This window comes from Talpa europaea (assembly GCF_964194135.1).
Source record: "Talpa europaea genome assembly, chromosome: 12".
NCBI lineage: Eukaryota > Metazoa > Chordata > Mammalia > Eulipotyphla > Talpidae > Talpa > Talpa europaea.
The window spans coordinates 52,347,096-52,361,607 of NC_140079.1; the positions used below are offsets into that span (position 1 = coordinate 52,347,096).

Genomic DNA, 14,512 nt, shown 5'->3' on the forward strand with positions numbered 1-14,512 from the left:
TTTATAAATTAATCACATTCCTCTTAACAAAGTAAAGTTGATAATCATTAATTACATACTTACAAAATTTAGTAGTTATAATGCTTGATAGAAAAACTTATTTCATTACAATTTACATAATTTTGGACAGTAACTTCAGCAAGAAAGTTTTCAAGATAATGAATTTGGACTCCAAGAGTTCTATCACTTAATGGAATACAATGCTGTTAACTGAACATGTATCTTAGTTTCATAGGTAGTAAGCAGAAAGGCCTTTACACACCTCAGTTCCTACGGGGGTAACACTTTTCAGCTTCTTTGCAAGAGGCATTTCCACTGTATCATCAGACACCTGGTCTGATGCTTCTATGGTACTATCCTCTTCCTCTTCACGTGTACGCTTTGGCAAAGAAGAACTGGGGGTAGCTGAAACTTTGAAATTACATAACAAAAATCTCGAATCAGATTGTGATAATGACCAATTCATACAAGGTCAATTTTAAAAACATTTGATCATGTAATAAAAAACCGAAACATTAGGAATTAGGTCAAAATAAGGGGGGTGCAATTATACGGGGAATAAAACCAAAATGAAAATGCATACATTGTGCAAAAATGAAAAATGATGTAAGAATTATTTAAAATAAAATATATTAAACATAAAAAAAAAAACCCTAAGCATTTCAATGGACAGATCAAGACAATTTGTTCCTCTTTAGCTATGTGTAAACAAAGAACAACTTAGGCTCTGAAATCAAAGATTTTATATTATCAACCTAACCTTTGGTTAATAAAGTCAATCAAATTTTACAGCAATAGTTCTGATTCACCATATTGTACTAACACAGAATTGGTATTCTTAATGTTTCCATATAGCCTTCTAGTTTATAAAATCCAGAACTTCTTGGATAAAAATAATATATACTGTATACTTAGATTTGAAAATCTTTAAACAGTCTTACTAAGATGTCTTTTAGTTCTTAGGACCTGTATTAAATCACATATAATGTGTTACAAATTGTATTACCTTTAAATCAATCCAAAAAAATCACTGAAGGGGAAGAAACTTTAAGGACAAAAATGAGTAACAAAAAATAGAATTCACTACGAAACGTTAAGAATACATTCATTCAGGGCCTCCCCAGTAGCGCAGGCAGTTGAGCGCCGCACTGTGAAGCTGTCCACAGCCTCTGCAGCGTGGGTTCAATCCCGGCTGTCTGGGGAGATTCCCACATGGCGCAGCAGACCTCTCCTGTCTCGCCAGTTACTCCCCTCAGCAGTGTATTTCAGTCAGTCTGCCTGTTCTGTTCCCCACTCTGTCTCTGGTGAATCCTCTCACCTTCCTGTGCATCTGGCCTATACCCCGGTTCTCATATAAATAAATCTTAAAAAAACAAACAAACAAAAAAAAAAAACAGAAAAACTTTCATTCATTATTAACCCTATTAGAAAATAGGCATATACAAATAATATTTGAGGTATTTATTATATACAGGAAACTACAGCTGTACAGACCAACTCTAACCTCACTTTATTTTTAAAAAGACTTATTTATTTATGCATATACAAACGGGGATATAGCTAAAGGTGCAGGGGGTGAAGGATTCACCAGAGAGAGTAGGGAGCAGAATTTGTGGATTTACTGAAATACACTGCTGAGGGAAGCAGCGGGCGTGACAGGAGAGGTCTGCTGCACCATGTGGGTGCACATTCCTCTTTACAAAGTAAAGTTGATGATCATTAATTACATACTTACAAAATTTAGTAGTTATAATGCTTGATAGAAAAACTTATTTCATTACAATTTACATAATTTTGGACAGTAACTTCAGCAAGAAAGTTTTCAAGATAATGAATTTGGACTCCAAGAGTTCTATCACTTAATAATGCTGTTAACTGAACACATATCTTAGTTTCATAGGTAGTAAGCAGAAAGGCCTTTACACACCTCAGTTCCTACGGGGGTAACACTTTTCCAGGGTTTGATTTCAGGCCCTAGTGGTGCTAGCGCTGAGACTTAACCCCAAGGCCATCAGGGAGGCCCTAACTTCATTTTAAAATTAATCTTACCAGTGCCAAATACTGCTGTGGAGGTAGAAGGCCTCTCAACTGGTGAACTCTGAACAACATCTACTATGTTTGGGGATAGCTCCTGATTTGCAGGCTCAATTTGAGGATGACTCTGTTGAGTAGGCTGCACAAAAGCAGTTGCCTGTGTTTGCTGCTGAACAGTTAAAATTGGTTGAGAGATAGAAGGCTGGACATTAGGACTAGTAGAACGAACAGATCCACTTGTGCTTCCAAAGACTGGAACATGTTCCACAGGCCCTTCTGACTGCATAGCTGAAAAATAATTGTAATATTTAATTAGTATGTTTCTTCTATTCTATTCAAAGCTGAAGTTATCTTTCCCTATTCTGTTATAGTGACATTTTGCATAGTTACTGGTGCACATATCTTTTACTCTCCTTAGGCAAAACACTGTGGGTAAAGGTAATACACTCATCTATACGCTCTTTTATTGCCTATATCACTGATTTGATAACATGCAGTAAATTGTAGCTGAAATAACTAAACATCTAAAACTGTATTGCACCTAGTTCTACATATGAATTATGATCATATAAAATAAATGGAGTTAGAGATCAAAATAAGATTAACAAATTTTGATGAAGCATTCTGGTTTTAATTTATGTAAAATGATCATTTAATTCAACTAGTTTTATTCAGCAATCAAAGAAGATAAACTAATGCCATTCATAGCAACATGGATGAAGCTAGAAAGAATTGTGCTCAGTGAAATAAGCCAGAAGGAAAAAGAAAAATGTCAGATGGTTTCACTTATAGGAGGAATATAGGGGGCCCAATAAGACATCAGGGGCAAAAAATAATAACAATACAAAACACAACAAAAGCAAACAGACAATTATAAACCAGAGACATCCTGCAGGGGAGGGGGATAGTCAGGGTGAGAGAACAGAAGGGGGAGGGAGGAGCACAGGAGACTGTTGATGGTGCACAGGTGAACTGATGGTGGAAATTCTATGGGGACTACACCTGAGAAAAGAAAGCAAATGTTTAAAAATGAACAATGATGTAAAATACTTATAAATAAATTTAAAAATAAATAAATTCAATTAGTATTATATGGCAATGTATCTGACAATCATTCAATGCCACAGAAATAGGATATTTTGCATATTCGTAGCATGTACATACACATTATGCATTTCTAAATCTTAGAGCAATTAACTGAATTCTAGTATTTGTTAAGAATCTAAGGAAAATGCATTAGGGAAGTGCTACTGGACCTATCTTGGGGTTAGGCAGAGGATTAACAAAGGAAAACGAAACTTCTCCTTAAGGAGTTCAATGTAGTGGAATTAAAAAGGCATGTATTTAACTAAATAAAATGTAATTGCTGTAATGAGTTTAAGTGTCAAGTAGAGAAAGGAAAATGTCAGACAGTTTCAATAAAAAAGTGGTATCTGGGTGATTTAGTATGTTTTCCAAAGTACATTTGTCTTTCTTTGGTATAAAAAGTGTGATTTTGGCCTTGGAAAAATGTATCATATACTCAATATACTCATAAGGATGTATTTCTCCCTTTAATTAGCTTAGGAACATAACAAAGCAGCGAGGAAGGGAAGGAGGAAATTCATTACATTAACAAGTATCCTGGGAGCCATACACTTGAAAATATTAACTGTCCACTTTTACTATGATGTCTGACTTCAGCTTTTTTTTTTTTTTTTAAAAAGACTGTGGGCAGCTTCGCAAAAAGATTTTATTTTATTTATTTATATAAGTACTGGGTACAGTCAGAAGCACGGGAGGGTGAGAGAATTCACCAGAGGCAGAGCAGAGAGCAGAGCAGAGCAGGCAGACTGATAAAGTACACTGCTGAGGGGAGCAGCGAGCGGCAGGAGAGGTCTGAGCGCCAAGTGGGACCCTCGCCCGGTGGCCAGGGATCGAACTGGTGCTGCAGAGGCTGCAGGCAGCCTCGCAATCCAGTGCTCAACCACTGCGCTACCAGGGAGGCCCCCTCCCCTTTTTTAAAAGATTTATTTATTTATTTATACAAGCACTGGGTATAGTCAGAAGTGTGGGAGGGTGAGAGAATTCACCAGAGCCAGAGAGGGGAACAGAACAGGCAGACTGACGAAATACACTGCTGAGGAGAGCACCAGGCATAGCAGGAGAGGGCAGCCGGGATCGAATTGGCATTGCAGAGGCTGCGGGAAGTTTCGCAGCCCAGCACTCAACTGTTGCGCCAACAGGGGAAGCCCTGACTTCAGCTTTAATGGAAACCTCATGTATCCTTGAAGTTACTATCATCTTCTCATAATAAATCTAAATAAGCAGGCAGTGCAATCAGATCTGTATTATTTTACCTACCTTCCTGTGATTCCACTTGTGTAGTAGGCATTACTGTAGCTGTTGGGGTAGTAGTAGGATTTGTGACAGTTGCAGGTGTGACCATTGGGCGGATGCTAGCCCTTGGTGTTGACTTATTCCCAGCTATAGCTGCAGCTGTCACTTTACTTGGAGTAGAAACAACAGGCGTTGGCTTTATGTTGGCTGTCGGTGGATCTGATGTGCTGGCACTTATAGAGAGGAAAATGTAAGAACAACGATTCATAAGAAATCACTATAAATATCCCTTATAAAATACATATATAGGAGCAAAAGCAAGGCACTTATATTTCCTAAAGTGAGGAATCAGCAAGTATGACCTTTATAAATTGAGACCTTATTAATTCTGATTTCTCTTTGGGTAGACTTTTGGCAGATTACAAAAAAATTAAACAGGCAATGAATATACTGTATTTTTTTGTTCACTAAATATTTCAAAACTCGTACTAAAGAGATTCTGAATTAAAGAACTTAAAAACTGTAGGAAATGTTCCACAGTGGTATGTCCTAACAATGATTCAAGTGAACCCAAGTCTCTTACATTTGTTATTATATATACATCAGAGGAAAATCAGTACCCTATCTGAAAAGTCATCACACACTGAAGATAAAAGATGTTTTCTCTGTCACAAAGATCTACTGATAGAGGACTGAAAGCAAGTGTTATGGCAAGGAAAATGTTGGCAAATGCATGATATAGTTTTGCATGGATAAGTATTTGTTTTCTCCCCATGATCCTTAGATCGTCCCTAAACTGTAATAGAAAAACATATTAATAGGCTGTGAAAGAACTAAAACTCACATTCCTCTTTCACCAGAAGCTGGAGTTGTTTTCAATGTGATCTGCCGCTGCTGTTCTGGGACCTATAAAAATAAAACTATGGATTATTGTGCCTATCCCACAAAAGGCCACTAAACAATACCACCGAAGCATTTTACTTTCATTAATTCTCTGTGTACTTGGTCTGGTCAAAATTTACTCTGGGGCCTCCCCGGTGGTGCAGCGGTTGAGCACCACGCTGCGAAGCTGTCTGCAGCCTCTGCAGTGCTGGTTCGATTCCCCGCCAGCCAGGGAGAACCCCACGTGGCGCGGCAGACCTCTCCTGCCTCACCCGCTGCTCCCTTCAGGAGTGTCTTTGGCCCATCTGCCTGTTCTGTTCCCCGCTCTGGCTCTGGTGAATTCTCTCACCCTCTGGTGCTTCCAACCTGTACCCCAGTTCTTGTATAAAATAAATAAATCTTTAAAAAAAAAAATTTACTCTGACAAAGTCTCCTAAATCACCACACAATTAAAGTATAATGTAAAAAAAAAATGATTTTATCATTTACACGAATTAACTATATCACCTTATTAGTGGGTTCTTGAGGTTCATCTCTCTGCTCAAGGTGCCTCTCTTGATGCTCCCTGAGTTCTCTTTCCAAGCGACTAATTCGACCTTCATATTGGGACTTAAGGGCAGTCATTCGTACATCTAATTCATCTTTCTGCTGATCGAGAGCTCCATTCCTTTGTTTAAGTTCCTCATTTTCTTTAGTTAGCTGATCTTTCACACCTAAAAAGCAATTATGCGATTTTATTAATATAATCAAACACTGGAAATAAGCAACATTGATGTGCCTAGTACAAAGGTTGTATCCAATTCTATTGACAGTAATTTTAACAAGCTATTTTAAATATCTGTATTTCATTACTCCAGCATAAAATATACTTATTCCAGCATTAAAATATGTAACTTTTCCTAAGATCTCACAAAAATAAGGGATTCACCAAAAACTAACCAGAGGTCTTTGTATATGTCTTTTAATATTTCAATGTATTAAATGTTAAGAATCTCATGAATTACAAAGTTTCATTTCATATGAGCTAAAGCACATTTTCAAAAATAATGAATTATTTTCTATGAATTAAGTCACTACATTAGAGATCATTCAAAATATGTTCATAATAAAACACAATTTGGCATTATTTATCTACTAAGCGGATTGATAAGCAAAGTGCAGTAAGTCCCAGAGCACTGTAGTATGGCGCTTCTGATAGATCTACATGTACTCTTCCTGAAAGACAGGAGGGTTCCTCAGTAAAGTGAGGCTTCACTGGCCTGAGATTCAGGGCAGTCTAGGAGCTTACTGACGGTTTCTGGACAGCGTCCTACAGGCTAAAGAGACTTCTAGTCAATGGTCATACTACTACTAAATATTAATAAAGCAAAAGAATAGCACTTTTATTAGCAGTTAACAATTACGACCTCATAAATAAATCGTGGAAATCTCATCACTTAAAAATTACGACCGCTCTAATTGTTTTCTATCTAATAAATCTAATATTTAAAGCACATAAACACAAAAGATCACTTTGTAATATTTACTTTTTTCTTTCCCATTCAATTTTTAAATCTGTATCAAATATTCAACTGGCACGGGCTATGCTACTCATGCTGTCTGACAAGGTCCGGGCATGGGGGAAATTTCTGAAAAGTCAGAAAACTCCATAGCTGGCTCCTGCTACTACCTTTCATTTGTTTGTGGCAGTTATTGAAACCATGGAAATTTTCTACAAGCTTTAGAATAACACAGTGAGTACTGGCATCAATGCTAGTTTCATTAATGCACACTTCAGTAGTTTGAAAAAAGTACTTTCTAACATGATTAATGATGAAATGATTCCCGATAATTCTCCATGTCCTCCAATTTGTAATTCAGTTACCATGAGTAACACTGAGTTCTTTAACAAGCCACACTTGCTAGAACTGATGGAATTGAGCCTGGTAAAAGTACCCACTAGAGAAGGCCCTGAGATGCCCCAGGAGGCGAAATGGTCCGAGAGAAACACACCACATACTGTTTCCATGGTACTGGGACACCTCTGTCCTATATAGAAAATAGTAAGCCGCCCTCAATTTTACAATGCTGGCTGAATCTTTTAGCTTGACCACATAAATCACACTGTGTATAGCACCTATTTCTATTTTCTAAATAACATACATCACCTAGGGAATTAATGTAACCAAGTTAATGTAACCAAGCAACCAAGTTAATCATAGACTGGGAAAATTAAAAAAGGGCTGTCCAGGTGGTCTCACTCATAGCAGGAATTTAGAAAACCTAAATAAGAGACCAGGAAAAAGACTAATCAATACAAAGTAATAATCAAAATCAACAAGCAACTATAAACCAGAGACACACTATGGGGGGGTTGGGGTGGGAGGGAGGGAGGGGCGGAGAGAGGAAGAACTAGAGTCAACGTAAGGGGGCGGGGGGTGCAATTGTATGGGGAATATAACCAAAATGAAAATGCATACATTGTGCAAAGATGAAAAATGATGTAAGAATTATATAAAATAAAATATTTTTAAAAAGGGCTGTGCATTGATGATCAAAAATAAATTCTGAAACAATGTAAAAGTAAAATCACATGATTACATGATGTAATGATCAAATAACAATTTCTGATGTATAAATAAAGACCTTCTGAGACCCTCAGCAGGAGATACTTGCACCCTATCAGGGTCTGTGTCTCCTCATTCCCTCACCCACTCATCCCTCCACTTCGCCAATGCCATCTCGTCCTACGAGGACCCTTCCCTGGTCGGAGCTGGACTCCGGCATTCAACTTTCACTAATATGTTCAAATCTTAAAGTATACAGAAATTTACCAGCCAAATGAGCAATTTTTGATTTTGCTGCTACAATAGCCTTTCTTGTTTTTTCTTCCTTTTCAGTTATCTGCTGTCGAAGCTGCTCCTCCTGTGTAGTTCTATCTTGAAGATCCTGACGAAGTCGTGAAAGTTCAGACTGAAGTTGCACAGTCTGTTCCTGGAGATTTCTTGCTTCTGTTTCTTTTTCAGACAATGTCTTAAAAGAAAATTAAAGTATATTCAAAATGCATTTCAATGAGACAAATATAAACTGTATTCCCTTTAGATTCAAAATGTAAAACTTATTAACTTAAAGGAAGTATAAATGCAAAATGCGGTCAAACCAAGTACACGGACACTTGAAGATGACAGGGTATCATTTACAAACAGCCATTCAAAGTAAAAAGGATAAGCTATATACATTTCCATATGATAAGACGAAGTGTCAGTGTGAAACATTTTTCTTTAAATATTCAACAAGTAAAGCTAGGGACATGCACCTTTCACCGCTCTCACTCTCATACCTTCTGCAGATTTTCTACTTGACTCTCAAGTGATTTTGACTTTGCTTCAGTTTGGTTAAGGGTTTCTTTGAGCTCCTGCATTTCCTGGACATGATGTTCCTGATGGTCCCCAGAAGACTGAGCAGAGGTCTCCATGACCTATGAAAACAAATAATAGTAACATACTGCCATATTTATTCAATTATTCATTAAAAGAATGAATAAATTATTTATTAAATGCAATATTCAACAATTCCACTTCTTTAATGTTATCTAAGGCTATAGTCATGACTATTACAAAGGACAATTTTAAAGGCATAAATAAATTTTCCGTGGAACTTGAATGTCCAAAAATATTTGCTAAATTAGAGTTTTCCATATAATTGGAAATTAACCATCTAATCAAAATGATGATTTATTAGAGATGAATGTTTGACAGGGAAATACATTTTCACAAAGATGAATAAAGTAAAAATAATAGGTTATAAAAGAACACATGTATAAAGAATACACAGATGACCTTATTTCTTTGGAAAATCACATTACTCAAATGTAAAGTATATTAAAGTCTTAAATATACTAACTATATATATTTTGGTGGTTAAGAATTCTTTTTTCTATATATTTCTAATCTAGCAGAAAGTAAATATGTAAGTCCAAATACAAATTCTTTCCCTTTGGGAATTAAACAAAATTCAGATTCAAAATATAAAATGGTTTTAAAAGTTCTAGATGGCAGTATCCAAAGTATATATAGTAGAAATTATATATTATATACATAAAATGTTTTAAAAAAAACTACTTCAGGGCCTCCCCTGGTGGTGAAGAGGGTGGGCGCTGGGCTGCGAAGCTGCCCGCAGCCTCTGCGGCGCCGGTTCGATCCCTGGCCGCAGGCGAGGGTCCCACATGGCGTGCAGACCTCTCCTGCCGCCCGCTGCTCCCCTTAGCAGTGTATTTCGGTCCATCTGCCTGTTCTGTTCCCCGCTCTGGCTCTGGTGAATTCTCTCACCCTCCAGAGTTTCTGACTGTACCCGTGCTTGTATGGATGAATAGATAAATCTTAAAAAAAAAAAAAAAAAAAAAAAAAAAAAAAAAAAACTACTTCAAAATACCTTATCCTGCTGTGCTTTAAGTTCTTCATATTGAGTCTTATATCTACGTCCAATTTTCTTGACTTGAGTAATAGTTTTGACTTTTTCTTGGATATCAATTATTTTGGCATCTAAGTCCTTCTGGATAGTTTCCTTTTCAGTTCTTACTTTATTTAAATCTTCCTTTAGACTCTGGATTAAGTTCTGATTGTTAGTCAAAGATGCATTCGATCTAAACAAACAAAAAAAAAATGGAGAAGAGGAAAAAGGCTACACATAAGGATTTTTTTTCAAATTTTAAAATCTTTTAATTTCACCTTTTTTTGTGTTGTTAGTATATCTTCCATTTAAAAATTTTTTAAATATCACATACATATTTCCAAAAATAATTCCTTAACTTATGAATCACTGGTCCTTTATTTACTATTTAGGCATATATGCCCATTTCAAAGATGAGAACTGAGCTACCAGTGTCCAGTAATATGCACAATTTTATACAGTAAAATCTAGTGCTGATAGATTTTAGTCCATATCTGCTGGACAGCAAAACCCACATTCTTCCTATTATAATATTGTTAAAACTCTGTAAAAGACCAGATGGAATAAATATAGTTAGGCCTTGTAGGCTACAGTCTGTCAGTATTTTGGGCATACTCCACGTAATAAAAGGAAAGCTGTATGTGAGAGTTATAGTACTTCATATTCTTCCTAAATTTACAAAAACACTTTGGAAGTTCATGTAAAGTATAGAAACAAACTTTAAAGATTCCATGTAGTCTATTAATTGAAGGTTTCTTTCCACATACCTTGCAATTTCAGCTTTAAGTCTCCCTACTTCTTCAGTCAACTGTTGAATTCGTTTAGTATGAACTTCCTTTTCAGAAAGGAGCTTCCGATATTCTTCTGTATCTGGATCTTTCTGTTGATTCACTAGATGCTACAACACAAAAACATGTAATATCATTTCATAAAAATGACATGCTTAATAAAATAACAGAATACCTAATTACACTTGCATTAAGTGTATTACATACATATGTAATGGTATTACATCAAGCACCAAACTACATGATAATGCAGAGTTTGACTAAAGGTCTAGCTAAAGTGGAAGGAGAAAAAAAAGTGGAAGGAGAAAAAAAAGCAAATGTCATGAACTACTCAGTATTTTTTCATAGCTGCAAACAAATCTTTCAAAGTAGTTACAATGTATCCAAAGAAAGGGACACAAAGAATCTAAAAGCCTTTAATATGAAATACCTAATTTCACTTAAGTGATTTTTATAAGGAAAAAAGTTTATAATGCATTACAATCTAAACAAAAGTATAAAAATAATCCTTGATTTAAATGACTAGTAACTAGGAAAGGTAGTGCAATTTAACAGAAATACATCTAGTCATTTTTATAGAGGAGGAAATATGGCTCAGAAAGATTAAGAAACTCATATATATTACACAACTAGCATGTGGCAAGGCAGATCTCCAATCTTTGCTTGAATACAGGAATTTCTAGCCACACTACATGGTTTCATCCCCTCACAAGGTTCCATTAAGAATAAAACTGTTTCAATAAAGTATACAAATCCCTACTTTCAAGTACTAAAGTATTTTAAAGTAAAACTCTAAACCTTTGGAATTAAAGGAAACAATTAGTCATTTTTGAGAAGTACATAAAATGTAACCAAAAATTTAAAAAACTCTTACACTGAGCTGTAGTAACATCAGAATTTCACTGACACACAATTTTCATTAGTTTTTCAAATATTTTATTCCCTTAAATTTTACCTATTATTTAAAAACAACACGTTTCCATGCTTTGAAATGAGTTTAATGGCATTTACCTGGTTACGTGCTTTCCAACGTTTGACATCTTCTTCTAATAACTTCTTTTCTGCTTGTAACATACCACTTTTCTCACTCAGCTCAGCGTTTGCTTCTTGTAATGGTAGAATATCTAACTCCAGTTTCCTCACCTAAAAAGAGGGCCAATATTTTTTTAACATCTAAAGTAAAAACTCACTTGCAATAATATTAAAAATAACATTCCTCTAATCTTGATTACTACGTTACAAACCTTTGCTTGCATCTGCTGCAGATCCTGTTCCAGCCTCTCCTTTTCTTCTCTTAGCATTTTATTGGTTTCCATAACTACGTTCATGGTTTCAGTTTTCTTCATCAGTTCTTCATGCTGGGCCATTGTTTTTGCAGTTACCTAAATATTTACAACATAAGTGCATATCAGCCTCTAACAACAGGTGAAGACCTTTTTCCTACCAGTTCTAATCTTTCCAACAACAGATAAAAAAATTTAAACGTCACCTTTCAATACTAAAATTTTAAGTTTTATATGCTTATGTTTTTGTGATGCGTGTTAACTACCAAGAGTTAAAACAAACTATGCAAGAAACTACAAAGATGAAAATAAAAAAATACTACATATACCACCAAATAATCAATATTAATATTAGGTAAAAACATCACCCCAGATCTCGGTCTGTGCCTATTCTTTCTCTTGCAGTACTGAATTCACAAACTGTTCTAAAATGATGTTATTTTGATCCTCAGGTTTCCCCACTGTCCAGAAATTCTTTTAATTTCATTCACTTATTTCATCACTTCAGTTCTGAGCAATTTTATTGAATATTGAATTGTAAAGACGTTTTTTTTGTTATTTTGAACATACTTTACTTCATCACCAATTTTAATGTTAGGATTCATGGCCTTCATGAAATATTGTTCGTGCCCGAATAGCCTATGTATTACTTTTGTTTTATTGGATCTCACTTCTTGACTTTCTTCCTATTGCATGTAAAGAGTTGATTTTTTTTCTCCTGTACCTGTTCGAGGGCTGGGCATTTTCTAGTATTTGCTTTTCTTATAGCCCAAAAGAACAGTAAAGGAAGCCAAAGAGATGAAAACAATATGGCATTTTTGTTAAAAACCTGAATTCTACCCCCAACTCCTTTGCTCTGAGTGTTAACACCACTGGGTTGTAGGGTCACTATTATTTCATATGAAGATTTATCAGAATTTGAACTGTTTTCTATACCACCCTGAACATGCCCGATCTTGTCTGGACTGTTTTCTAAACAGGATGTGAACTTTTAATGTCTATCTGAAAACATAAATACCATAAAATTACTTGATTTTCCATTTTGATGGTTTCTCTCTAAAAGTCATACCTATCAGTTAAAACAAGGCAAATAATTAAAGGTTTTAATCTTTCTATCAGATGTATATGTATATTACATCTCCTCAGAATGAGGTCATTAACAGGAAGCTTTGGGTGGTAGTAAAAGTCAGAGTCAAGCTTATTTTTTGACCATCCATTCGCTAATACATATTTTCTTTAGTTTAGTTTTGACTTTTTTGCTCCTCTGCTGAACAAGAAATATTCTGCAAGTTTTTACCTAGAATGACTATCAGATGTATATATAAAGATACTAGAGCTTATTAAGTACTTAATATGCACTGAACGTGGTTCTAAGTGTTTAGTGTGCACAAACTTACTTAATCATTATTATCACCCCAATATTATAGAAAGGAAACACTTTAAAGCAAGGAAGTTAAACAATACAGCCAAGGCACACTTTAATGGTATGAACCTAGAATTTGAAACCAGGCAGATCACTACCAGTGTTTAATAAGTATTTATTGAAGGAATTTATGAGCTTAGGAAAAATACGTATTTTAAATAAATTTCATCATGTTACTATGAACTTAATTTAGTAACTGCTTTATTAAAGCTTTATTTACATACCTGGACTTTTTCTCTTTCAGCATTTAGACTATCCTGCAGTTCCTGCAGCTCTCTTTCTAAAATTTCAACCCTTTGTCGATAACGTAGACTCTCAACCTGAGCCACCTCAAACCTAGTTTCAGCAATTTCCTTTTCTCGTCGTATAAATCTACAAGTACACATAAGATTTGATTTAATTTAAAAGTGCTACCAACATTAACATTTCAAAACAAATAATTTTTATCAAAACAAAAAACATTTACTGTAATAACTACTTTCATACCAATAGGAGAAATGTTTTTAGTAGACAAAGGTTTTAGAAATGTATATTTAAAATGACCTGAAAATTGAAAGTGATTTAGTTTTTTCAAAGACCCTATTTTACTAGATTCAACTTAAAGTCATTTGTTTAACTGGCATATATATAATTATTTATTTTAAAGATTTATTTATTTATGCATACAAGAGCTGGGGTACAGGCCAGAGATGCGGGGGGGGGGGGGGTGAGAGGATTCACCAGAGACAGAGTGGGAATAGAACAGGCAGATTGACTGACGTACACTACTGAATGTACTCGAGCAGCAAGCGAGTGAGGGGAGGTCTGCTGCGCCATATGGGATGTTCCCTGGCCAGCCGGGGATCGAACTCATGGCCACAGAGGCTGTAGATTGCTTCATAGTGCAGTACTTAACCCCTTGGGCTACCAGGGAGGCCCTAACTGGCATAAATGTCAAAAGGGACCAATTTGGAGGTAGTGGGTTTTTTAATAAATGAAATGAGCTTTATACCTAAATAGAATAAGTCTCCCTTCTTCAATTCATAAGTCTCCCTTCTTCAATTCATGCATTTGTGCTTTCATTTTATAGTTGTTTTAATACCATAAAAAGTATTAATAATATATTAGATTTACCTGAGAATTTCTAAAATTTGTTCTTGAGATTTTCCTTCTTCAGTGAGAGACACATTCAAGTGACCTTGCACACCTTCTTTCATAGAGGCAACTACCTTGTCACTTAATTTTTCAATCTGATCATGGAGTAATCTGTTTTGTTTCTCTAAATCTTCACAGCGGGACACACACTTGGAAACTTCGTCCTATAAGCCAAGGGTCTATCATTATTGAGTTTTCCAATGTACAAAAAAACCCCTCAA

The 14,512-nt window shown here is 35.5% G+C and overlaps 1 protein-coding gene across 1 annotated transcript in view; it reads right to left on the reverse strand.

The window, feature by feature from the left end:
• TPR (translocated promoter region, nuclear basket protein) overlaps positions 1–14,512 on the reverse strand; it is a gene marked incomplete at both ends in the record, with an annotated part of 64,601 nt that overhangs the window by 21,726 nt on the left and 28,363 nt on the right. Inside the window, 13 exons of the mRNA XM_084251132.1 lie at positions 263–411; positions 2,050–2,322; positions 4,378–4,586; positions 5,198–5,259; positions 5,743–5,948; positions 8,049–8,247; positions 8,555–8,692; positions 9,646–9,856; positions 10,431–10,561; positions 11,463–11,594; positions 11,696–11,833; positions 13,382–13,529; positions 14,271–14,455. Coding sequence (XP_084107258.1) covers positions 263–411; positions 2,050–2,322; positions 4,378–4,586; positions 5,198–5,259; positions 5,743–5,948; positions 8,049–8,247; positions 8,555–8,692; positions 9,646–9,856; positions 10,431–10,561; positions 11,463–11,594; positions 11,696–11,833; positions 13,382–13,529; positions 14,271–14,455 — 2,181 coding nt within the window. The remainder of the gene's footprint in view (positions 1–262; positions 412–2,049; positions 2,323–4,377; positions 4,587–5,197; positions 5,260–5,742; positions 5,949–8,048; positions 8,248–8,554; positions 8,693–9,645; positions 9,857–10,430; positions 10,562–11,462; positions 11,595–11,695; positions 11,834–13,381; positions 13,530–14,270; positions 14,456–14,512) is intronic.